This window comes from Chelonia mydas, chromosome 7 (genome assembly GCF_015237465.2).
Source record: "Chelonia mydas isolate rCheMyd1 chromosome 7, rCheMyd1.pri.v2, whole genome shotgun sequence".
Taxonomy (NCBI): domain Eukaryota; kingdom Metazoa; phylum Chordata; order Testudines; family Cheloniidae; genus Chelonia; species Chelonia mydas.
The window spans coordinates 79,474,859-79,501,905 of record NC_057853.1 but is presented as its reverse complement, the minus strand read 5'-3'; the positions used below and the strand labels follow the sequence as shown (position 1 = coordinate 79,501,905).

The following is a 27,047-nucleotide window of genomic DNA, read 5'->3' as shown; positions in this document are numbered from 1 at the left end:
ATGAATCCTCCAGGAACATGTCCAACCTAAATTGGCAACCCTAGTTCTAACTTGTTAAGATTTTGCAGTTATCGAAGCCACCTTTAGGGGAATTCCTTCTTGTAAGAAAGAGGCATGCTACAAAATACTACTTTCCAGAAATGTCAAAGTGTTCAGTTGTTTTATTGTAGTTTAGAATATATGATTGAGATTTTCAGAGCAGTGCTGGGGATTTTGCCACACATTTCCCACTAATTTTAACAATATAAAGTCCAGACCTAGAGCTTGCTGAAGGCAGTGGGAGGACTACCATTGCCTTAATAGGGATTTGATCTGACTCTAAGCAGTCAATAAGTATGTCTGTTTATTAGACAAACTGGTAGTAGCAAGGGGTTGCAACAACAAATAGAGATGGTTCTCAGCTTCAAAACTTGAGTCTGGTTTGTAACATGCCCTAAGAAGACTGTTCAGAACCAAGGTTTTGGATCAAGCTGATCTTCAAGAAGATGAGAACAAGTGGTGGGATAATAAAATTAGGATGTTTACAACAGTCTCCAACCTGCCAAGGAATATGCAAAATATGAAGAAGTCATCTTTCACTTTGGGTATTTGATATAGGAGGGTAAGTGTGAAGGGGGCTGCAGCATGCTGTCAAACAGGCAAGGAGTGAGTGCTTTTTATTTTTGTATTTTTTGAGTTAAGGAGTGTTGTCACATTTTGACTGAGTTAAGGTGACTCCACTAGGAACAACTTAAATCATGAGTATGTCTAAAGAGAAAAGAAACCAAAAAATCTTCCAGTGATTTCTTCAAACTGACAATAGAAGCATGAGGTGCTTCCCCTTGCAACTGATATGCAGACTTGCAAATGGACAGTGTTAATTTTATTCTGAATTCTTTCTTGGCAACAGCTGTGGTGGTCTTCAAGTTGGACTTCCAATTTTGGGAAACTAACCTTGGAACTAAATTCAAAGCTGCAAAGCAAAACCTAGGGGCATTGTGCATAATAAGTGGACTGGGTCATTTAATTTAAAATGAAAATGCAGTTGACATTTTGGCTAGACACTTCAGAAAGCCAGGTCAATGACGTACCCCCTGCCATCCCCCCTAAAAAAAAAAAAGGTGAATTTCAGTACGTTGAAGAAAACAGGCCTTTTAAGGGTGTGAAATTGTTACTATTCTCTGATGCTAAAACAGCAGAAGAATCTGGTTTTCTCAGACAGTGGAAAGAACCCATTGACTTCAATGGTCAGGCTGGACCAAAGGCTCCACTTCTATACAAAGCCAATCTTGTTTGTTTATCATGGAGTGGCAGCTTAAGAAGCATTAAATAGGTATCAAATGTAGGTTCAGATGTGGAATCTAATTCAGAAGTGGACATGCATGGCTGGCTAGCTGATAATAGGTTTCTGGAAACCATAAACTCATTGATATTAGAATTAGCTTTCATACCAATATGTCAAAATGGACCTTGCATTAATATTTAGAGCTTGCATGAGATGTCCTAATGCAAAATGGATGTGTGACTGTCTGAATGGAAATATATTTTTCCAGGTTACTGTTAGATTTCTTGCAAATGTTGACAGAAATAACCCTAATTTAGCAGCAGTGTGTAACTTACATGCATGCTAGGCAAGTTTTGAAGTTTTGTATTTCTTATTTATATTTTGATGGGGGAACCTTTTCTGAGCATTAGTGCCCCAAAATAAAGGGACAGGTTGACAGCCAGCACCTTTGTGGATGCCTGTTGTATCTGTACTTCCTTCCACCTTGGCTTGTGATAGCCCCATCTTTAACATTGGACATCCACTCTGGGGTCAGAGCATTATGCACTTGGGTATTTTTTTTTCAATACATGAAGAGCAAACAGATTTTTGCAGTCAGTGGGACCTCTTATTATAGATTTAACAGCAGCAGAACAAGAAAGAACAAAAGTGAAGTCAGTGAGAGTGTACATAGTAGGTATCTCCTCTGGTAGTCTAAACTGAACTCTGAAAAGTCTCTCTGATGTCTGTACAGAGAGAGTGCTTAGAAATATAAAGGTTCGCTACCAAATCGAAAGGCATCTTGATTTCATAGCTACATAACTGCAGGTATATCAGTCCCTCCCAGACTATGGAAGTCTGTTTGGGGATGTGCCACCAGAACAGGAATCATGCTATTTCAGGCATTCATGACTTAGGTTCAGCACCATTGTACTAAACCATCTTGTTCTCTTGCTACCTCCATTGGACAGCAGATGGAGAGAGTCTACTTTGTCACAGTGAAGACTAGAAAATGCCTAGAATATGAGAATAGGGGAAAAGCTTATAGATAACTTCTTTCCTGCTGAATTGTTCTTGGTTTAGAAGAAAAAATAGTTTTTTCAATATATTCTAAGTGTTAAGTTAACTGACAGTGAATAACTATGCAAAAAAATGAGGATCATCTAAATGACCTTGTTTTTCAGCATATACAGTATAGCCAATTTCAGGTTTATGGAGATGGAAAAAACTGAGATGAAAATGGGATAAGAAAACTTTACAAAAGCTGGGAGGATGGATGAAATAAATTGTTTGCTCTTTGTGCAGCTTTTGTATTCTTTGACAGTTGTCATTCATTCTCATAAATTTTCAAATAGCAGATATGAACCAAAAATTTGGGGGGCCAATGTAACTTTAATGGAACAACAAGAGTTGCACCAGAACAGAAGAATATCCTGATTCTACTACAAATTATTTTAACAAAGGGCCTCCAGCAATGGTTGTTGCCTATTGTTCTGTATTGAATTGATCCATCTTTTCAATGGCGCAAATTTTGACAGTGATAAGGATGCAAATAAAGAAATAGATTTAATAGTTTTTTTTAACACAGACACTGGGTAAAGTGGTGTCCTCGGGACAATGTTAATGTGAAATCCTGGCTTTTGCGATTCTTATGGCTGTCATGCCGAAGCCAGTTTTGTTTCTAATTTAAAGTCCAGGGCTGAAATCCTGGCCCCATTTGACTCAGTGGTAAAACTTTCATTTACATCCAGGCCCTATTAAAGTCAATCTAGATGTAGATTCACATGAGCTTTTGCTGAGTTAATAAAGATGAAAGATGAGTGTTTTATTCCGTCCTACTGGAGAGCAATACCTTTTAGATGTGTCTGGTTTTGATATTTGTTCCCTATAGGGTTGCCAGAAGATTTTAGATAGCACAATCTTTCATGCTTCGATTGTATGCTGTATGGGGTGGGGACAATTTTTTTTTGTTCCATGTTTGTACAGCGCCTAGCACTCTAGGGTCATGGTCCAAGACTGGTGGTCCCAATTGCTATGTGAATATAAATAATAAAATAATATGGGAATGGGGAAGGGAGACAGCTGATGTTTTAATGCTCATGATCATGTCAACAGATGTCTTAACAGGTATGAACTCCCACAAGAAGTAGCCTTCTCCATTTTATAGTGGGGACTAATGTCCTCCCCAGTTTCTCTTAGAGGCAACTTTAACCTATATAACATGGGCTTTGGCACAGTTGTTACCTCCTGTTTTAGGATACTCAGGGAGGGCACTTAAAGATGTATTTGGTTTTAAGCATGTGCTTAAGTCACACTAAAATCAATGGGATTTAAACATGTGCTTAAAGTTAGGCATGTGCTCAAATGGTTTCCTGAACTGGGGCCTGACAGCAGACCTTAAGTGTGGTGGTAATCCTATACGATGCATACTGTGTTGTATCTTTACATATAATGGGGTTGCAACATTCAAATCAAATAACCCAATTTTCTTGTTATAAGGATTTTTTGGGCAAAACCAAAATACTTAAATTTATTTCATAGTCTATAATTCTTGCTATAAGTGCTAGACAAAAAAGTAGGAAGTTTTCTTTAGTCAGGAATAGTATTGTAAAGACTTCTACTCCTATACAATTGAATATACTAGAACCCACGACTAGCTGCAAATGTGATAGACTAGTAATTAAGCAGTAAATTTGCTACTTATGTAACCTTTACTGAGAATGGTGCAACCATAAATTGCCTCTAACCTTAACTCTTCAATCATCATTATCAACACAACTTAAGCTAATATTTTCTTCATTACACGGGGAGGGAAATATGAGCAACTAACATTTTGTTATAGGCAACTTAAACACATTTTTTCACTAGAAACCCTGAGTCTACTGTCTTACATTAAATCAGTGCTAGGTTCACCACAAGGAGATGCATTGTCACCCTAGACTGCATAACCACAGTATTTTACTATTGAAATATACAGCAGTTGTAATAAGTCCTGTTTATAAAAGACCATCATTGGTTATTTCTGTATTAGAAGCCTTTACTGGTTAAATATACTTTGCAAAGGTGTGTTTAATGTATCTTCTAGGTCAGTGGTTCCCAAACTTTAACAACTTGCGAACCCCTTTCACTAAATTGTGAAATCTCATGAACCCCCTTGTAAAAATGAGTATTTCCAGAGATTTAAGTTTAAATTTCCTCAGTGCGATGGATGTGCTTGCTTTGCTCTGCATAGCACTTAGAAGTCCAGAACCACTGGAGAAAGATAAAGTCTAAGGTTTGGTTCGGCATCAAGTCTGTTTCTGTATTTGGTTTTCAGATATGCATACGAGGAAAATGCTTTCTCGCATAAGTATGTTATTGAAAATAGGAACAAAGCTGTAGTAGCTTTTTCTGCCAGAAGGGGGTACTCGTTTCTTAAACTCAGCCAAAAGTTGATTAATGACAGATTTCTGAAACTCCTTTTCAGTCTGTAATCACAGGAGATCTCAATCAATTTCTCCTTTTCCTCAGTGTTCAATATCTGTGTTGAGAAAGTGGTATTATCAAAAGGGTTGTGAATCCAGTCATTATTGCCTGACATAGCTGGAAAGTATTCCCTGAAGTTGTGCAAAGTCCTTTTAGGTGTGCACTTATATTAGTTTTAGTGCATTGATCCAACTGAAGTTTGTGTTCTTCATGACTTTCTGGCAGATTACTGAAACACTCAGTTTGACTATTTTCCAAACAACTTTCCCAGAACTTCAACTTCTTTATCATGGATTCAGCTCGCTCTTGCACATTGAAAACTGTTATATTGAGACCTTGAAGAGCTAAATGTAGGTCATTAATTCTTGAGAAAATATCTGCTAAATAAGCTAGGCTCTGGAGCCAGACATTATTTTCTATACAGCAGGCAAGGTGGAAAGAGTGGCTGTTGGGGGAAAAAAACCCCTAGGATTTCCATTCTAAGCTCAAACAAGCGCACAGGGATTTTGCCCCATGAGAGCCACCTAACTTTGGTATGGGTCAACAGACAATTGTGTATACTACCCATTTCTTCACAAAGTACGTGAAATATTCTGGAATTTGTTTGCTGTGATTTTATGAAATTTACCATTTTCACTGCATTGTCCAGCACTTCCTTAAGTCCCTCAGGCATGCGTTTTGTTGCGAGGGCTTGTCTATGGATACTGCAATGAGTCCAAGAGACTTTTGATGGAACCTTTTTTGTTTGCGCTACAAATCCAGTATGCTTCCCTGTCATTGATGTGGCCCCATCAGTGCAAATGCCTAGGCAACGAGACCAATCTATTTCCTTTACTTGAAAATATGCATTAGTCAGATTGAAGATATCTCTTCCAGTTGTACATTCTTCCAATGGTCGGCAAAACAAGTCATCTTTGACCATACCTTCATTCACATAATGTACAAACAGTAGCAAAATAGCTAGATTAGCTACATCAGTTGATTCATCCAACTGTATAGCATAATACGGACTATTTTTCACTCTGAACAATTGTAGTCTCTACATTATTTGACATGTCATTAATTCTTTGTGACAAGGTATTATTGGACAAAGGTATCATGTCAATCCTTTTTGCAGCCTTTCCTCCAAGTATGCAATGAACTACATCTTTTTTTTTTTTTTTTAATACATGGACCAATCAAGCTCTCTGCTATGGTACGGGCTTTTGATGCTTTCTCACATGGTATGATGCTTCAAATGCATTTTCATTATCAGTACTTGCTTTGGATATAAAACTGGTAATGTCACTTTTCCTCTCAGCTAATTTGCTCTTGAAAAAATCAACAGGCTAGTTGAGTTGTGCAGGATGCCTAGTTTCTAAATGGCGCTGAAGTAGAGAAGGTTTGGGGATGCTGTTTGCTAGAACATCACCACAAATTACACATGGTGGTTTTGGATGTTCTTGATCACCAATGCATGTAAAGCCATATTTTATATAATCGTTGTCATATTTTCTTTTCTTTGTAAGTGATTTCCCAGGACCATCATGATCATTAGACTAAGATTTTCCACAGTGTGGACTTGAGGAAACACTAGCTGATTCTTGCATCTTTACACTTTCTTTTTTCAGCCACTTATCCATTGAAGTTGTGTACAAAAATTCTACTAAAAATAACCCAGAGAATGCTAACAACCAACAAATTAGAAAATGAGAAGATTCACTCACGTCTCACTGAAGCAAAACAGCACTCCAGAGAGAATGACTTAGTATCGAATTACTGAGGCACCTTAACGCTGCTACATTGGCTACAATGTCGTTCCAGCTGGTTTGGCGTGCAAACGCCTTTTCTTCCGCCACCAGCGCCATCCCAAGGGGGGTGCCCCACGATTTTTAGCCTGGACCACCCCCCTATGTACAGCATGGCCCCTGCTCAATCTGCCCTTCATGCCGCCCAACTTTCCCTCTCTGCCAAGGACGGGGTCCAAGCTGCCACCTGCGTGCCTGGGGTCCTAGCTGTAGCCTTGCCCACCACAGAGCTCAGGCTGCTGGCCCGCACCGGGGTCTGGGCTTCCGGCTCTGCACTCTGCAGGGCTCGGGCTGCTGGACCCTGTTGACTGTGGCTCGGGCTGCCCGCTCAGCGCTCCACTGAGCTTGGGCTGCTGGTCCCCGCTGACCGCCAGGGCTTGGGCTGCCAGCGCCAACTGCCCAGCTCCGTGGGGCCTGGGCTGCCAACCCCATGCTGACTACTAGGGCTCAGGCTACTGGCCCCCCCACTGACAGGGGCAGGGCTCGGGCTGCCTGCCCCAACTGCCGCGGGCTCAGGCTGCCTGCCCCAACTGCTGCGGGTTCGGGCTGCCGGCCCCCTCACTGACTGGGGCTTGGCTGCCTGGTCAGTGCTCCTGGGTTTGGGCTGTCTGCCCTGCAACCGGGTCCCACCTGCTGCCTCCCATGCCCAGGTTCCTCTGGCTGCCATTAGGGAAATTTTTCTGGCAACCCCCCTGTAACATTGTGCAAACCCCAGTTTGGGAACCACTGTTCTAGGTGCTAAACAGTTAACATTCTTTCTACAATTTGTTAGGAATATTATGTTGACACACGTGCTGTAGTAGCCTAGGCCCTGATCCTCATTCCACATATCCAAGTACCTCGGTCCATACCAGCATGAGTCTTGCTGTCCCAATTATTGTTATTTACTGTTGTATCTTTGTTTTGTATATAGGTGACATGTCAGCAGCAGTGCCAAATGTTACATTGAAAATTGATCCTCAGGATCTTCAGATCCAGACATTTACAGTGGAGAAGCTGTTGGAACCATTGATAATTCAGGTATTTCAGCACTGCAAAAATATCATGGACATTCATAAGAGGAGAGAAACAAGGGAAGGATTTACTTTACTCCTACCTAATGATGGGAAAACTGTATTTCAGTCTTCTGTACCAGTGTATACGCAATACTGGCTCAGGAATAGTCCAATTCACTTAGCCTCCTCTATTCTCACAAATGCAGGACACTTTATTGTACTTAATGTAATCTGTTCCACTGAAACCCTTATTCAGTGTTACCCAATGAATGTGTAAATATAGAAGGGAGAGAGCGATTACAAGTAGAGCTCCAATGTATAAAATGTCACATGGAAGGAAGGAATTGAGTTTGTTGCAGTTGATGGACAGAGGGATCTGTAGATAAGTCTAGTTATCTGAACCTAAAAGACTTTACATTCTGTGCCATGTTCTGTTGTTTGACCGTCCCTAATATCCCTGCCATTTCATTATTGTATATTGTACAATCATTATTTTAAATTGATAGGGTTTTTTTTTGACAACAGAAACATAGACCCAATGGTTAAACAAAACTCCAGCAAATCTATAAATTGAGCCAGTTAAGTATAAGCAGAGTCGCACTATAAAATCTAGGGTTATTCCAAAAGTGTTCACCACTGAAAGAGAAAATCTTTATCACATACAGCTGAGTTTACACGTAAACAAGAAACTTCTTTTTCTATTTTACACCTAAGCGATAGAAAACACCTTGCTGAAAAAAACCTAGACAGAATTCCAATAGAATGATTATGTATGTGACTACTTTTTTTTTTTAAAGTCACTTATACTATCTTTATAAGGCTAGCAATAGGAAATACATCCTCTTTCCTTTTTTCTTGATGCACAGCTGTAGCGGCACTTGCTTTTTGTAACAAGGTAGCTTGCCCCTTTGAGGGCTAAGGCCAGCCAACCCTAGTTACTAAGGGGACACACCTGAGCAGGGATCAGCTGATTCCCTTATGAAGAGCACCAGTCAGGTACAGAGAGGGGGGATTCCTAGGGAGATTACAATGGAGTACAGAGGTTGCTGGGAGTGAGTAGGCTCCAGAAGAGGAAACCTGGGACTTGAGGAGTGAGACTATAGGCAGGAAAGGCCTCAGAGTGACCTGATGATGAGGTAGATGGATGGATTTGACATCTTGAATGTTTGTTAATTTAATAAACCAGAACCTGAAAAGGGGTGTGAAAGGACAACAGGGTTGAGAGTTATCGAAGAAACGCCGTGAAGGGGGAAACTGAGGCAGGACTGCCCTGAGGGGGTGTGCAAGAGGCGGTTACCTGATGATACATCTAGTCAGTTATATGTAGCACAGCCATATCAGCACATCACTTTCTTTCAAAATTTGTCACTACTGCAGAGCAAACTTCTTGTCACAACGCTATACTGTTCACTTGTTGTTCTGCTCCTGCTGACTGTTAGAACATGATCCTTCCTTAGGGCCTGATCTATAGCCTGTTGAATTCAATAAAAGACTCTCCCCTCCCCCGTTGACTTCAACAGGCAGAGATGACCCATGCCTGTCGATAGTGAGGACAGCAGCATCAGCAGATGTTACTGAGCATGCTCAGTAAAAGCCAAGCAGTGAATCTGAGGGGTGGGGACAGGACGGACACACGTGACCCGGTGTGCCCCTCCATGTGTGGCCTCTGTCAACAGGCTTTGGATCAGGCCCTCATACTCTCGTCAAATAGAATTATTTTCAGGGGTTGGCACCACCATGTTCTGTGATGGATACTTGACAAAGTTACCATACTTAGTGATGGACATTGTGTGTGTGGGGGTTATGTCATTCAATGTTTCTTGAAAAATTACCACAGACCTCAACATTTTTACCATGGACACATTGCTGACCCCTGATTATTTTACACTGGTACTTAAAAATGTTTGTGTTACAGCCCTTTGAGGAGTCACTTGTCTTCAAAGGCAGTTGAGGTTGCTCAGTCTCTTGGAGGATCCAAACCTTTGTCCCTGGAAATAAAAATGCTCTAATGTTGATTGAAATAGAAACAACCTGTTGAATTTCTTTGTGCAGATCTTATGTAGTGACTTCACTTGTGGTGGATGTGTGTATCTGAATAAAAGTAAAGGTTATGAGGGAGGTAGAAGGTGGGTCCTGAGCAGAACAGAAACATATTTTTTTTTTCTAGATGACTCTACAATAGTTTCCTTTGGCAGTTCCCCTAAAAGTAGTTTCTTAGGGCAATGCAGAGTATGACCACAAGGTGACCAGGCTAATTCAAAACAATGCTAATTTATTCTTGGTCACCAATAATGAATAAATAAAATAAACATTCTAAGGCTTTGATTCTGTCTGAAGTTAATATCTTCCATTACAGATTACAGATCGACATTAATCTTAAAAGAAAGTTATGAAAAATCATCATTATTTCACTATAGTGAATATTTGTTAATCTCTCTGCATTTATTCCTTAGTATAGCTTCCATTGTGTTGTTATATTCCTTCAAGTGTTGAGTGCAGAATGTTCCAGGTTACTTATTGCCTTTACATATAATAGGTGCACTAATAGACAGTGACGTAAGTCACTATCAGACTTCCAGATTCATTTGTTCATAAATCTTTAGCCTGTTCTTTTAATAGTTTCCTTATTCTTCACTTTAAGCCTTGATTTCTCTTTAATCTAAAACTTTTCCCCCAGCATGTAGGTAAATCAGGAGGTAATTGTGCATGGATGCCAAGCCTGATACATTTTAGTCATCCAATTCCATTTACTGTGTGTGATAGATGCAACTGTGAAAGTTATCTGCAATAAATTCCTCCAAAGGATTAGACAATCTTTTCCCCAGCAGTTACATTTGTATTATTGTAACTATATGCATATGCACTTAATCACTTTAAAAAGTCCTCACTGGGCACAAGAGGTGATACATGGGTGGTGGGGGGAAATGCAGGGTAATGCTCCTCCCAGATTTGCTGCTTGGATTGTACTGAGCATGTACAGTAATATTGATGAAGCTGGCTGTCCTCACTTCCCCCGCCCCCATCTCTGCTTGGCAATGTTACGGGTGGGGGGGACGACAGTTTTATGCAGAGTTGCATTTTTTTTTTTACTTCTCTTTATTGTATAATCTGTAAAAGATGGGCCACAATGCTAGATGCAGTCTGTGAAAGTTGTCCAATCTAGATCATATCTGCACCTTTGTGTCTTTTTATAGGTAAAAGCTCAGTTGATGAGTGTTGCATTTTTTGCCTAATTCACAAGCACTGTACTGTCAGATTGAATAGGCTGATGGCCTACAAGAAATATTTTGTGTAGGCTTTTTAGGTTATAAAGGTTACTGAATCATAAAGCTGAGATGCACTCTGTGACATGCCATTTGTGAACTACCCAAGTAGGCTTCATAATAAACTTTGTTGAACAATATATGTAGCATCAAAGGCAACATTGATTTCAGGTAGTTGCTGACCTAAATGGTCAGCAATCAGACTAAACCAGTATTGTACTATTATTATTTTGCTTATAGGCATGTGAGGATTGAGAGTGTACAATCCACTTAAAAACTCTGGGCTCTGGGGGTTTGGAGAGGATGTTTGCCAAATTCGTCTATTTTTTTTCTTTTACTGCAGCCTTTCTTTAAAGAGATCCCATCAACATGTAAACTGTCTTCATCTGAAAGTGTTGTACCTATTATTGTTTCAAGATTTGTTGTATTTAAGATTACTGTGACTGCAGGAGTCTAATGGAAAAAAATCTCTTCTTTCAGTTTGTTCTTTTGACAACATTAGGCGCATAGCCAGTTTCGTTGTTTTGTTGAAGCTCAGTTGAGTTTTCTCTCTTGTGCATTTATCTAAAGGCATCTCTCCAGCTGGGCCCAGGAAAGAGCTTGCCCATGGCACCCCACAGGAGAGTGCTCAACAGACAGAGAACAGCAGTCTCACTACAACTAAAGAGGCAGCAGATTGGGGATGTGCATGGAGGGAAAAAGAATAGGTGGGTAGGGCACAGGGAAAGGTCAAGTATATTTGGTGTTGTGGTTCTCAGGCCTGCTTATTCTTTTCCTGAAAGACACTTGGACCGTTCTCCTCTGGTATGTCAACTCTGAAGGCATGAAACCAGCACCACCGTTATCAGCTCCCTTTGGCACACATGCTCTGCACTGTTTGCACACCAGACATCTGCTTGGGATAAAAATAAAGCGTACTTACCATTTCATCTTTGTTTTGTTTTTTTAATTAAGGGGAAGCACAAGTTACACAGAAAATAAACATAAAGATGCAACATCAGGCTTAAGTTTTCATATTTCTAATAAGTCACTTATTGTCTTTTCTAGCATACCCCCTAGCTATAGGAGGCATTCAGCATTCACAGACAGCCTGCCACTTTGAGACTGTCCCCCAAGTTCTGGCTAAACTTCAGTTCCAAGCCTGCTTTTAAAAGACTTATTTTTTTTTCTCTTTGTCCCTGGTGACTCGTGGTTAGTCAAAGTGGGAAATTCCCCCCAACTTGGAAGCTGGGGTCTTCTTTTCAATGTCAAATTATCTCAGTGTCTTTCCATTAATGTCTCTTCCTGGGCTGGACAATGGGGATAGTTACCTGAAGCCAGTTGGATGTGAACAGCTGGCTTGGTAGGTGCCCCTTCCTGCTTAACTGCTCACCACCCTGCTGTGAGGTGTAGCTGAAGTTGTAGCACAGATTGAGCAGTTTTCTAAATACACAAAATGTAAAATGACAATCTGTATACATATGTCATAATGGCCAAGTTCAGAGCATTACAAGCTTGCACAAAAGACCTCACTTGATATATTTGGTAGTACAATAACATTGTATGCAGTCAGTTGGTTTAACTGCTCTTTTTGGGGGGGTTAAACCTTCTGTTCTCCCTTTGGGGTGTCTGGCCTCTGATTGTCACAACACATTTGTAGCTTAGGGTCCCTCCTTTTGGATGGAAGGGCCAATGGAAGTCTATTAGTAATAGGGGAGTTGTCTTTAGTTCTGTGTAGAATAAGCGCACTCTAAGGGCAGGTCTACACTTAAAACTCGGCATTGGCACAGTTCGCACTGATATGGCTATAGTGCTTTAATGCAGATGCTCTATGCTGACAGGAGTGCTCTCCCGTTGGAGTTAATCCACCTCCACAAGAGGCAGTAGATATGTCAGTGAGAGTAACTCTCCTGCTGACATAATGCTGCCTACACCAGCGCTTACATCAGTATAACGACATTGCTCGGGGTATGGATTTTTCATATCCCTGAGCAATGTGGTTATACCAAAGTAATTCTGTAGTGCAGACCTGTCCTAAGAGAGGCACAACACTATTAACCACTACTTATACGGGCAATACTTCTTTGTTTTTTCCAGACATCTGAATTACAGAAAGGACTGTTAATGTTTGAAAGAATAGGCAAGCTGTATGACCCTTTCTGCTAGGCAGCTCAAAACAAATGCTTTATTCTTTCGAACACTAACAGGCTCCCCAGTTCCTACTGGCCCACTCTGCAGGTGCAGTTTGATATGTTGATTTGGCTTCTGAGGCCCATATTAACTCATTCAGAGCCCATGCTGGGCACACACAGACCCTTAAATCAAGAAAGGCCAGCCTCTGGCCTAACCCAGAATCTTTTAGATTAAATCTGGAAACGAAAAGCAAAGACCACTTGACATTTGCAGCTTGGAGGTACATAGCATGAGAATCTCAGGAATGAAGTTTGAATCTGTAGTATAATTCTGGTTTCAGAGTAGCAGCCGTGTTAGTCTGTATTCGCAGAAAGAAAAGGAGTACTTGTGGCACCTTAGAGACTAACCAATTTATTTGAGCATAAGCTTTCGTGAGCTACAGCTCACTTCATCGGATGCAAGTATAATTCTGTTTCTCTAGATATACTGAATGCCTTTTGAAAACCAGGGTTTTCACAAAGTGTTGGAAAACATGCTTGTGTGCATTGCCACTGGGGTGCAGGAGGATGTGACTTTGTTTAATTAACTGGGAGTTGTGATTAAGCATGAACTGGGTAAATGGGATCATACTTTTATCTGATAGCAAGTGCTATATTACGCTAGCATTTTGTCTGGGTACTGTACCTTTCCACTGATAGCTGTGTTAATGATGTAGCAAAAGGGGCAAACCTAGTATGATGCCACTTCACAGTTCAGTTATCCCTGTGCAAGTTGCACCCTCATTCAGCATCTTCATTACACCTCTTTCAATATTATTTTTGTATTTCCTAACCTATGTGAGCCAACAACTTTTTTTCAAATTGTGATGGGTATTTTAGGTCAGAGTCTGCCTCAATGAAATAATATTGAGCCCATTTCTATGGAAATGAATGCATTATGTTTTAGCTTCTGATGTTCCTGTCAGAGATCCTGAAGATGTAGGGTCCTGCAGGTATAAGCTTTCTTCTACTGGAATGACTATTGAATTTGTATTATTTCTGTTTGACTTTTTTTTAATTGTACAAAACACATTATAAACAACTATCACATGTGTGTAAAGGTTTATTACACACATCTGAATGCAGTGAAAATTAAAATAAACAATGTACTAGTAATAAATTTCTGAGAATGGCAAGTAACCATATTTCTTTAATTCCGTCCTGCTTTTCATAACATTCAAGGATTTCTAAAATAAGTTATTTATACTGTTACTTTCAATGCATATTCCACCAGCTGGCTGGTTTACGTGAAGTAAATTGGTTTCTTTCTATTGCAGTTTGAACTGAGACTGTGCTCATAAGTCAAAAGAAAACTCTTTTTAATAATCTAGGCTTGAGGTATTTGCATGACATGTCTCCTGCATGACTCTCCAAAACAGCTGAGGTCAGGTGGCGGCTTGTCTTTGTTCTCTGTCCCAAAATTCCATGTGAATGAGGCAGGGGCCAAGACTTCCTTGTTTCAAGGACTGGCTATGGAAATGCTTTCCTGAGGATCTGTTAAAGTCCCTCTGTTTGGCACTTATCCAGCAGGGCACGAAACCATGTGAACTTCTGTATAAAAGCTTGTATACCACCAGATGAGGGTCTTCATCAGGATATGCAGTTGAAGGGAAACAAATTCATTCCTATGTCTATGTGGCAGGCTGGAATTTTGTTAGCTTAACTATGGGAAGGAGATACCTCTGCCCTGCCTCCCCCAATTCTCTCATACTAGGCATTTGAGTGGGTCAGTAAAGTGGGTTCACAGAATCATAGAACATCAGGGTTGGAAGGGACCTCAGGAGGTCATCTAGTCCAACCCCCTGCTCAAAGCAGGACCAATCCCCAACTAAATTACCCCAGCCAGATAATTTCTGGGCCCCTATGCAGCCCCCCTCCGGGGTGTGTGTGTGTGTGTGGGGCCCCAGGCCTCCGTGGGGCGGGGGGGGGGGGGGGGGCTGGGGCTGGCTTGGGAGGCAGGGGGAAACCACCCCCAAGCACTCACCGGCGGCATGGCTGAGGCCGGGTCCCTGCACTCCCACAACTGGTGAGTGCAGGCCCAGCCCAGCTGCAGGGCTCAGGGGAGTGGGGGCGGGGCTGGGCCTGCACTCATTGGCAGCGGGAGTGCAGCGACCTGGCCTCAGCCATGCCGCTGGTGAGTCCTGGGGGAGGCGGGTGGACAGAGCAGGGGCAGGGCCGTGGGGAAGAGCTGGAGCAGGGGCTGGAGCCGCACACAGCTGTGCAGCGTTCCTGGTGCCCTACGCAGCTGCATGCTTTGCGTATGGGTAAGGACGGCCCTGCAGCCAGGGCTTTATATTGAAGACTCCTACCATATAACCCATAACTGTGAGTAGACCCTCCCTGGCCTACCTCTAGGATTCAGTTCATTCTTCTGAATAGTTTCATTCTCCTTCCTGCATGGGGAACAAAGGGTACCAGAGGTCTGTGAAGATGTCAGATGCCTTCCTCCCATAGGCATAAGGCCCACTAGTGAAATACCAGGTCTCTCTTTACCTCTGGGCATGACCTTTATCCACACTGAACACTGGCCTCAAGCTATGACAAGTTTCAGAGTAGCAGCCGTGTTAGTCTGTATTTGCAAAAAGAAAAGGAGTACTTGTGGCACCTTAGAGACTAACAAATAAATTGGTTAGTCTCTAAGCTATGACGAGCTAAACAATCCCACGAGTTACTAATGGTATTTTAAAGTCTTATTCCTCATCATGGAGCTATGCCTCATAGATGCTGCCAGGAAGGTGACAAAACACAGTAGGCCTCTGCAAGTTTGGCCCTAATGGGAAAAAGTCCTTCCTGACCCCAAATAAGCAATCAGTCAGACACACAGCATCCTGAACACACAGCTCCTATACTGCAAAGGGAGGGGGGGCATCGGCAATGGAAGTTCCATGGGTGCTGGAACAATTTGTATTGTGGAGGTGTGGAGAGCAACTGAACCAAACTGTAACCCCTGTATAATGGTATAATGGAAACCACTTCAAGCCAGGGGGTGCAGCAGCACCTTCAGCACTCCTAGTTTCAGCACTTATGAATGGAACAAGAGGCTCCAAAGACCTGGGAAATTGTTTAAATTACTGAAGGGGGAGGCAGGGCTGGGTCTAGGATTTTTGCTGTCCCAAGCAAAAAACATTTTTTGGCTGCCCCTGCTTTTTTTCATGCCCCCTGCCCCCGGCTCCGCCCCAACTCCGCCCCTTCCCCAAATCCCTGGCCCCGCCTCCTCCCCCGGGTGTGCCGCATTTCCCCCCATTGCTTCCTGTGGCTCCTCCCCCCTGCAACCCCCCGCCCTAGCTCACCTCTGCTCCCCTGAACATGCTGCCGCTCCAGTTCTCCCCCCTCCCTCGGGGGGGGGGGGGAGAGGCAGCGCGTTCAGGGGAGCAGGCTGAGCGAGGGTGGGGGTGGAGCGTAGGAAGTAACGGGGGGGTAGAGGAACCGCTCCCTGCCCCAGCTCACCTCTGCTCCACCACCGCTGCTCAGCTTCTCCTCCCTCCCTCCCAGGCTTGCCCTGCAAAACAGCTGTTTCATGCGTGGCTAACCTGGGAAGGAGCGGGGAGAAGCAGAGTGGCGGCGGCGGCGGAGCGGAGGTGAGCTGGGGCGGCGGGGGCACATTTCTAGGGGCAGCATGGCCGGCACTATGGCCGGCGCCGGAATGCTGCCTCTAGAAATGTGCTGCCCTAAGCACCTGCTTGTTTTGCTGGTGCCTAGAGCCGGCCCTGCGGGGAGGAGCTAAGGGCCAATCAGCTTCCATCTCCCCTTGCCTGCCCAGTCGGAGGCACAGAACCTATGCAGAAGGAGGGGCCAGTACCTACTTCCTGGCCATGTACTCTCCCCACCCTGCATCCGCCTTCCATACAGCTGTCCAATCAAGTTTCCTGTCCAGTGAGGCGGCTGGGTGGTGTTATCTTTATTATGCGCCCTTTGACATATTTCATGATATCAAACAACAAGCACTATAGCGGCCTGAATTCCATGACAAATGAGGAGTACTTGTGGCACCTTAGAAACTAACAAATTTATTTGGGCATAAGCTTTCGTGGGCTAAAGCCCACTTCATCAGATGCATGCAGTGGAAAATACAGTAGGAAGATATATATCCACTGCATGCATCTGATGAAGTGGGCTTTAGCCCACGAAAGCTTATGACCAAATAAATTTGTTAGTCTCTAAGGTGCCACAAGTACTCGTTCTTTTTGCTGATACAGACTAACACGGCTACCACTCTGAAACCTGAATTCCATGAATTTGCCTGTTGGAATAGGATATGTGTATGTTCCTTTTGCTCTACTTGTGCAATCATGTTGCCAATTCCCCTAATGCACAAAGAAACAAGGTGATTGCAGGTGACTGGAATGCCATTTATTAAACATGAAGTAATTCTATACATATAAAATGTACTCCTTTAACTCAGAGATTAGAGTTGAACTTGAATTTTAAACTATACTAAAGACCTGCTGGCACAGCATAACAAACTAGAAGAATAATAAAGAATTAAAAACATCATTAATGAAAATGTCTTTTGATATTTGTTAAATTGACAATACTTCCCAGGGCCGGCTCCAGGCACCAGCGTTCCAAGCAGGTGCTTGGGACGGCAATCTGCAAGGGGCGGCAGTCCGTGTGCCGTTAGGGCGTTTCCGCAGCAGCGGCAATTCTGCGGCAGCCTCTCTCTTCAGCTGCCCTAGCAGCAAATCGGTGGCAGCTTCTATCTCTTCCGCCGCTCAGGCAGAGACGGCAATTCGGCGCGCTGCTTGGGGGGGCAAAAAGGGTAGAGCTGGCCCCTTTAAAAAAAATCTCTTTAAAATGCACTATTAGCGTGACAGCCTTTGCAATGCATCAGGAAATACTTTGTTAGAAAAATGTATGATGGAGTGTGGAGGTTGTGTTCAATAGATGAGGAATGTAGAGTGGGAAGCTACATAAAAATAGCTTGCTTATGCTCGTTAAAATGCATGATTTAAAAACAGTTTGGATGATTATGCTTTAACCTAGATTCCAAACAAACATTATGCACATCTTAAATGATTTGCAAAAACATTGAATTCTTCTGGGCTAAATTCTGTCCCCTGATTCTGCCCCACATTCGGGGAAGAATTTGGAGAGATGGATCTGCACCCATTGCATACTGGGGACACTCCTTCTGTCCCTGCTTGTGAGATGGTAGGGGGAGTAGCCAAAAGGGATTGTGGGAGCAATGGAAGTGAAACTGAGAGTTATGCTGTTACTGAGGATTTTGTAAATACACTTTTTAAATTTTTATATCATTATGACATTTTATAGGAAACAGCGTAAGAATTTTAGAGCAATGGTAATATGATGGGTCAGAGTGGCAACAGTGAGATTCTACTTACTTTGTTTTCAACCCTATGAAATGAAGGTAATATATCTGGGAGAATTTCAAAAGTCAAACACTGAGATGATAAAAAATTGTCCAGTCTGACAATATCTTGTTGGGCGTGGCTCTGTTTTTGAAGTATCTGCCATTTTATTGCTCGCTCCTAGGGGTGTCCATTATTTTATTGTTAATTTTAAATAACTAAAAGCAATATTAGTCTATTGGCTGCAGAATTTAAGACACTCATTTATTTATTTTTAAATTTTAGGTTACCACATTAGTGAATTGTCCACAAACCCCTTCTAATAAGAAAAAAGGATGTTCCAAAAGAGCCCGTGTCCTCCTAGCTTCTGTGGAAAAAGCCACTTGGAATCTACTGGAGAAAGGGGAGAAAATTGCTAAGGAAGCCATTGTATTTAAAGAGGAACTTAATGCAGCACTTAATGATGTTCGTAAAGAGAGTAAGTACAGTACCCACTGTGAATAAACCAGGTGCCTTAAGGAATTCATTTATACATATAATTTTTGTTAGTGTGTCTATCTCTAAAATGCATTCACTGAAGTTTATTTAAAATACAAAGTATATCATTGTGGTGAAATAATGTCCTTGCTTCTTTGGTTTTGTCGTTCTGAGATTAGTTTAGCACTCACCAGGTTGAAGATTATCCAGTAGATGCTGTTTGTAGATACTGCAGAATTGAAGACATCAATTTAAAAAAAAATCTAATCTTGTATAAAAGGGGGAAAGATTTCTACAAATTCAGTAATCAAAAACATGTTATATAGTTTAATAGAGATTCTGTATCTTAATGTGATGCCATTAGTCTTTAATACACTTAAGGTGAGAAGGGACCATTGTGATCCTCTAGTCTGACCTCCTGCACGTTGCAGGCTACAGAATCTCACCCACTCCTGAAATAGATTCCTTACTTCTGGCTGAGTTACTGAAGACCTCAAATAATGATTTAAAGATTTCAAGTTACAGAGAATTCACCATTTATACTAATTTAAACTTGCAAGTGACTTGTGCCCCATGCTGCGAACCATGAGAAGCTTACCATGAGGCAAACTGAGGTGGCCAGCTCAGGTGCCAGACTGTGGGGGGAGGGGGGCGGGGGCGCCATTAGGACCCAAAGTGTAGAAAATTGTGTCTGCTGCTGGTGCATATGTATTCTCTCTGCTCTAGATGCACAGAGATGGAGTGCTGTGCTGGAGGAAGGAGGGCACAAGAGACATAGCAGGCAGGCAGGAGAAAAGGTGAGAGAGAATAAGAGAAAGCAGCAGGAGCTGCAGGGAGAGAGAGGAGGAAGAGCCTCTTGTGTACCTCTCTAGCACCCTTAGGAGCCTGGACTGATTAATACCAGCTTCTCAGGGAGCTTCCTGTTTCCTGCTGCTTCCCTGAACCCACTTGAGGAGAACAGGCAGTCAACTGAAGTAGTAGTAGCCAGTTAGGCCCTTAAGAGGCTGATATCTTCCCTCACTCAGGCCCTGCTACCAGCCTGCTTATTTGTCCCCTTCAGTTGAGTGTTGAGAGCCCCTATAGCTGGCACAGAACAGCAGTCACGAGTGAAAGAAGAAAACGCCCCTCTGGGGCAGCATTTAGAAAAAGAAAGAAAGCAAAGGAAGCTTTTCTATCTAACAGGATGGAGCTCTCCTGAGATACATAGACAGAAATGTTAACGGTGAGCCTTCTGGCCCCCATGAGGATGTGAGTGGTGAGGAGATGGCTGATCTTCCAGTTCGTCAGAGTGCAGGTGACCTGGCAGCTTCTGCAGCATCCATATCTCCATCTCAAATGGATGTAACCATGCACATTCCCGAAGAAAAGTGTAGATCAGAGAAGAGTGTGGTGGAGGTGCAAGAAACAGCTGCTGCTGAGTTTAATTCCTTAAGCCTAGATGATCCAGGTCTGTGGACCCACTTGAGCAGTAGCCTGAGGGACTTCCTTGTATTGCATGGGCCACAGCAGGTGAAAAACTTCATGTTCCCCCAAGACAATGAAAATAGAAGTTCCCATCCAGCACATTACTGGCGTGAAATCCCCAGTGGTGACAAAGTGGAGAGACCATGGCTTACGTACTAAAAAACCCCAGAATGCTGCACACTGTTTTTGTTGCAGACTTTTCCAGTGTAATGTTCCAGCTACATTGGGTTCTACAAGAACAAAGGACTGGAAAAATCTGGCTAGAAATCTGGCATGCCATGAGAAGGCAGCAAATCACCAGAGAGCATTCCATAGATGGAAAGAACTTGAGATGACACTAAGGTTAAAGGCCACCGTAGATGATCAGCATCAAGAGAAGATTGCATCAGAGTGTCTTTACTGGCAAAACGTTCTGAAAAGGCTCATTGCCATTGTGAGAATGCTTGCTACCCAAAACCTAGCACTGTGTGGTACTTCAGATCAGCTGTATGTGCCAAACAATGGGAACTTCCTTAAAATTGTGGTGGTGATGGCTGAGTTTGGTGCTGTACTCCAGGATCATGTAAGAAGAGTCACCACCCAGGAAATGTACATACACCACTACCTTGGAAAAACAATTCAAAATGAGATAATACAGTTACTGGCAACAAAATTCAAACAGAAGATTGTGGCAGATCTGAAGTCAGCAAGATATTACTCTATTATTCTGGACTGCACACCTGACATCAGCTGTATGGAACAAATGACTTTAAATGGTGCATTTTGTAACAACAACAGAACCTAGTGAAAATGGCCCTGCAATAGTGACTATCAGAGCATTTTCTAGGATTTATTGACATTGATGATACTACAGGAGCTGGCATGACAAATGTGCTTCTTAAAAAGCTGGAAGATACGGGAATTGCGATAGCTGACATGAGAGGTCAGGGCTACAGTAATGGTGCCAACATGAGAGGAAAGAACATAGGAGTGCAGACACTGATGCGAGAGTTAAACCTTCGAGCTTTTTTTTGTCCCAGGCAGTTCTCATTCATTGAACTTGGTGGTCAGTGATGCAGCATCAGCTTCTAGTGAGGTTGCTGAATTTTTTAATGTAATTCAAAGCATTTATGTATTTTTCTCTGCATCAACTCATCGATGGCAAATTTTGAAGCAACATCTGGGAACATCCTCTCTGACACTGAAACCACTGAGTGCCACATGGTGAGAAAGTCAAATGGAAACGATAAAGCCTATCAAACACCAAATTGGGAAGATAGATGATGCCGTAGTTGCTATTATGGAGGATAATGCTAGGACAGGAACTGTTCATGGGAGAACAGTGGCAGAGGAAAATGGAATCACCAGAAACATGCATAACTTCAAATTTCTGTGTGGCTTATGTTGTGGCATGACATGCTGTTTGAAATAAACGTTGTAAGCAAGAGACTCCAAGGTGTTGACCTTGATCTATCTGGAGCAATGGAACAACTAGACAAAGCTATTTTCCCACCCGTTCAAGAATACAAGAGTCACTGAAGAAGAAGACATTTTGATTACGAGGCATGGGATAATCCCATAAGAGACCCCAAACAACAATTCAAAGTTGAATTCTTTAACCAGGTGCTAGATTGTGCAATACAGTCAGTTGAAGAATGTTTCATGCAGCTCAAGGAACACAGCAGTATATTTGGGAAGTTGTATGATATTCCAAAACTCCTCACTATACCTGCAGAAGACCTACACCAGCAATGCAGGGCACTAGAGACAGTGTTGACACATGATGACATGCGCAATATTGATGCGAGTGATTTAGGTGATGAACTGAAAGCCCTTTCAAGATACATTTCAGCAGGATCAACTCCAAAGGCTGTTCTGGAATATATGTGCACAAATCAGATGACCACCCTCTTTCCAAATGCTTTTGTTGCTCTGCGCATACTTCTAACAAGAAGGCAGAATTGAGACCTTTCAAAGTTTTGGCCCAAGCGATGGGGCATAGGGGTGTCATTTGAGCTCCCCGCCTCAGGTGCCAAAATGTTGTGGGCTGGTCCTGCTGCAGAGGAAGGCAAAACTCACCCATGGTCTCTGCCAATGTGACCCAGGGGAAAATTCCTTCCCAACCCCAAATATGGCAATCCGTTAGACCCTGAGCATGTGGGCAAGACCCACCAGGTAGATACTACAGAGAATTCTTTTCCAGGTAGCTTGGAGCCCTCTCCGTCTAGTGTCCCGTCTCTGGCCATTGGGGATTTTTGCTACTGGCAGTCACCGATGGGCCACATGCCATTGTAGGCAATTTCATCCATAACTTATCAAGCTGAGTCTTTAAGCCAGTTTTTTTTTTGGCCCCCCACTGCTCCCCTTGGAAGGCTGTTCCAGAATTTCAGTCCTCTGATGGTTAGAAACCTTCACTTAGTTTCGAGCTTAAATTAAATTTTATTTGCTCAAATACAGTAATGTTGCCCCTTTTATTGACCACAGTCAGTTTGGGGCCCCGGGTGTATTCCAGATGGGAGCAGAAATTGGCGATAGCCAGGTATTTCTTTGATGCAGTTTTGTTTATTTACAAAGAATGTATGAAGTTCTGTGTCTCTGAATGAAAAGGAATCACATAGCAAGAAACAGATTCTTTTGCTTGCAGCATCAAGGGTATATTTTTCAGCCTACACCTCTGACTCTAAAACCTCTCCACAGGTTTCTTCCAGGGTGAACACCATGCATTCAGCTGCTCCTTCCAGCTGTCTATGTGTAGACTAGGCCAGAAACACAGACAGACTATTCGGTCGATATTCATGCCCCTAAGCAATGCAGTTAAATCAACATAATCCCGGATGTAGAGAGTGCTAGGTCGACGGGAGAATTCTCCATTGGTGTAGGTAGGGTCTTCATTGAAGGGCTACAGAGGCACAGCTGCGCTGTTGTAGTGGTTTTATGTGTGGACGTACCCTCAGTTTCTTCCAGATTTTTGTCTGTTCTGCATTGCTAGGCACCTGTATCTACACCCACCCACAACAATACTCAGCAAAAGCTTCAGGGCAGATTCTCATACTCCTTTTTGTTTTAGATGGGGGCTTATCCTTATAGTTACATTAACTGAAGAGTGAGTTCGCACCTATATTAACTCAACCCATAACAAGGTTTTACACAACTGACACCATTCATTCATTCATTTTGTTGGCTGGGATTTTCAAAGGCACAGAGGGAAATGTGTGCCTAACAGCCATTTGTGCCTTGGAAAATCTCCTCTGCTATTTTTGTCACTAAGTGTTATACAACAAAATAATACTTGTTTAACCAATGTCGCCTCTATGAAAGTCATGCATATTCCACCTGTGGAGAATCCATCTATATAAATCTCTCAGTTGCACCTTTTTGTTTCGAACGATCTGGTTCCTGTATTTGCTGTGCTGTCAGTCTTCTCTCCCCTCATTACCTTTCTTGGTTATGTAATTAATTGAAATGAACATGTGATCTTACAGCTTGCTTAAAATAATGTAAGAGATAGTCATGCTTTGATCAGACTGAATCTGGTTAAATTAACAGAGATGAGTGTAAGGAACCAATTTCTCGTTATCTTATTTGGAAGAAAATAATTATATAGCTCACTCTGATGTTTATGTATTCTTTTCTCTTGCTGCTAAAGAATGAGAATGTTTGCTTGGTGGGTTTGGGGTGGAAGGACTTCCCAGTCCCTTTCATGAGCCAGTATAGAAAAGCCTGACCAGTCAAACAGTCCCTGAAAAGTTCAGGACTGGGAAGGGGGATCTCGCTGCAGTCTTCTTCCCATTGGCTCTTCTGAGGTTTAGGATTCTGTTTTTTTTCTCTCTCTACCTGCTGAGGCTAGGGGAAGAGGTGTTAAGGGAAAATTATAGATTTAAGTGGATCCCATACAAAAATTGTCGGGTTTGCATAGTTTCTGACATAAAACCAAGTAAATCTTGACTGTTTCAGCTGAGGTGTTTTTAGTTTTTGCATTCATGTGCACTGAACCTCATGTCAATGCACTGTTGAGTTTAGCACCTCTCTAGTCACATACCTCTGATTTTGTGTAATATTTAGGGTTGCTCACATTTAATTGGAAAATGGGTTATTTTTATGGTAAATAGATGAACAGAGTTCACTGAGGTCTGCGTACTCAGACATTTGTTTTAGGTTGCATTGTGGAGTGAGACCAAGGAGAGTGATACAGAGCAGTCAGGAGCTCAACCATAACACAGGCCTAACAAAGAAAATAACAGAACGCCACTAGCCGTCACCTTCAGCCTCCAACTAAAACCCCTCCAACGCATTATTAAGGATCTACAACCTATCCTGAAGGATGACCCAACACTCTCACAAATCTTGGGAGACAGGCCAGTCCTTGCCTACAGACAGCCCCCCAACCTGAAGCAAATACTCACCAGCAACCACATACCACACAACGGAACCACTAACCCAGGAACCTATCCTTGCAACAAAGCCCGTTGCCAACTGTGCCCACATATCTATTCAGGGGACACCATCACAGGGCCTAATAACATCAGCCACACTATCAGAGGCTCGTTCACCTGCACATCCACCAATGTGATATATGCCATCATGTGCCAGCAATGCCCCTCTGTCATGTACATTGGTCAAACTGGACAGTCTCTACGTAAAAGAGTAAATGGACACAAATCAGATGTCAAGAATTATAACATTCATAAACCAGTCGGAGAACACTTCAATCTCTCTGGTCATGCGATTACAGATATGAAAGTCGCTATTTTACAACAAAAAAACTTCAAATCCAGACTCCAGCGAGAAACTGCTGAATTGGAATTCATTTGCAAATTGGATACATTTAACTTAGGCTTGAATAAAGACTGGGAGTGGCTTAGTCATTATGCAAGGTAGCCTATTTCCCCTTGTTTTTTCCTACCCCCTGCCCCCAGATGTTCTTGTTAAACCCTGGATTTGTGCTGGAAATGGCCCACCTTGATTATCATACACAATGTAAGGAGAGTGGTCACTTTGGATAAGCTATTACCAGCAGGAGAGTGAGTTTGTGTATGTGTGTGTGTGGGGGTGAGAAAACCTGGATTTGTGTTGGAAATGGCCCACCTTGATTATCATACACATTGTAAGGAGAGTGATCACTTTAGATAAGCTATTACCAGCAGGAGAGTGAGTTTGTGTGTGTGGGGGTGTGTGAAAAACTGGATTTGTGCTGGAAATGGCCCAACTTGATTATCGTACACATTGTAAGGAGAGTGATCACTTTAGATAAGCTATTACCAGCAGGAGAGTGGGGTGGAAGGAGGTATTTTTTCATGCTTTGTGTGTATATAATAAGATCTTCTAAACTTTCCACAGTATGCATCCAATGAAGTGAGCTGTAGCTCACGAAAGCTTATGCTCAAATAAATTGGTTAGTCGCTAAGGTGCCACAAGTACTCCTTTTCTTTTTGCGAATACAGACTAACACGGCTGTTACTCTGACACCAACCATAACACTGAACATGTACATAAGACCAGACTAATAGATTTTCAGTGCAGTAGAGTTTTAACTCCCTAAAGGGTCATGTAGGTCCCACTAATGTGAAAAAAGATGGGCCAAATTCTATTCACTTGCAGAGGGGCAACTTAGTGATGTTATGTGTAAATAAAAGTAGTATTTGGCACATATTTAAAAAGTAATTTGGAAGTCAGACAGTAACTTAGCATTGACCTCTTTAGAGAGAAAAATAAAAAGTTGTCATACAAGCTAATATTCTGTCCTTTGCTACATACTGAATAAAATTCTTCTGTGGGTTATCTCTCAGATAACCCCCACTAAATTCTGTAAGGTTGCATAGAGTATAAGTCATGGCAGAATTAGGTCCATTATTGATTGCAGCAATTCTCTAGCTCTACAGCATGTTTGGTTTTTTTTTGGTTTTAGTGTGCATGAATTTCTTAAAAGCCACTTTCATACCAATGTTTCTCCATTTCAGTTAGCTGTTCTGCTAATTTGCGTACTTAATTTTTAGAGAGAACATTTCACAAGCTATTCTATTCCACTTTACATATTTTTCAAATATATGTTAAAGGTAATTTATGTAGCCATTGAACTTATGATCTAAACAGTCCTGTAGACAGACATAATTACCAAACATATCAGTGGCACACCATGCTTTTTGCAATAGCCATACAGCTGGCAATTTACAAACAAGCTATATAAAAGCAGAAAGAAATAGGTCTAGTTAAAACAGTCTTAACATACCTTAAGACATTCCCCTCCAGGATATGTCTACACTGCAGTCCAACGTGTGACTGTAGCATCAGTAGACATACCTATCGTAGCTTCACCCAATGCTATCATGGCTAAAAATAGCAGTGTAGAAGTGGTGGCATGAGCTTTGGAACAGGCTGTGCAGATATTCTGAGAACGCTAAGTACACATGCACCTTGGTAGCCCATGCCAAAACCTCGGCTGCTGAATCTACAATGCTATTTTTAGTCATGCTAGCATGGGTGAAGCTAGAGTAGGCATGTCTACCTGTGCTGCAATCACTCTTCGGACTGCAGTGTGGACATACCCTGAGTGTGCTAAGCTTCAAGCTTTGGGATACTTTACCTCTGGAATAACAATTTTTTATTCCCAAAAAGTCATCTTTGACCTTTTCTGAGTAGCCATGGGCTCCAATTCAGAAAAGCTCGTAAACACCCTAGGTGAAATCCTGACTTGTTGAAATTAAGGGGAGTTTTGCCATTGATTTCAACAAAGCCAGGGTTTCACCCATTGAGTTCAGTGGGACTTAACTATATGTATGCTGAACTGTAAGCATGTGCTTAAGTGTTTGCCCTTGAATAGGGATGCTTTCCTGAATCAGGGCCTAAGTCTTTTAGATGAAAATTTAAAAATCAGTCTTATCTGCTCTTTGTGGACATGAAAGACTAGGAATAGGGGAT

General features: G+C 42.3%; 1 protein-coding gene across 3 annotated transcripts in view; it reads left to right on the top strand.

Moving 5' to 3' along the window:
• The window catches only part of CTNNA3 (catenin alpha 3), an 891,674-nt gene that overhangs the window by 8,679 nt on the left and 855,948 nt on the right, over positions 1–27,047 (top strand). For all 3 annotated transcript variants that reach the window (XM_037904831.2, XM_037904833.2, XM_043550666.1), the window contains exons 2-3: positions 7,409–7,515; positions 18,498–18,690. In XM_037904831.2, the coding sequence (XP_037760759.1) occupies positions 7,414–7,515; positions 18,498–18,690 (295 nt within the window). In that variant the 5' untranslated portion in view covers positions 7,409–7,413. The remainder of the gene's footprint in view (positions 1–7,408; positions 7,516–18,497; positions 18,691–27,047) is intronic.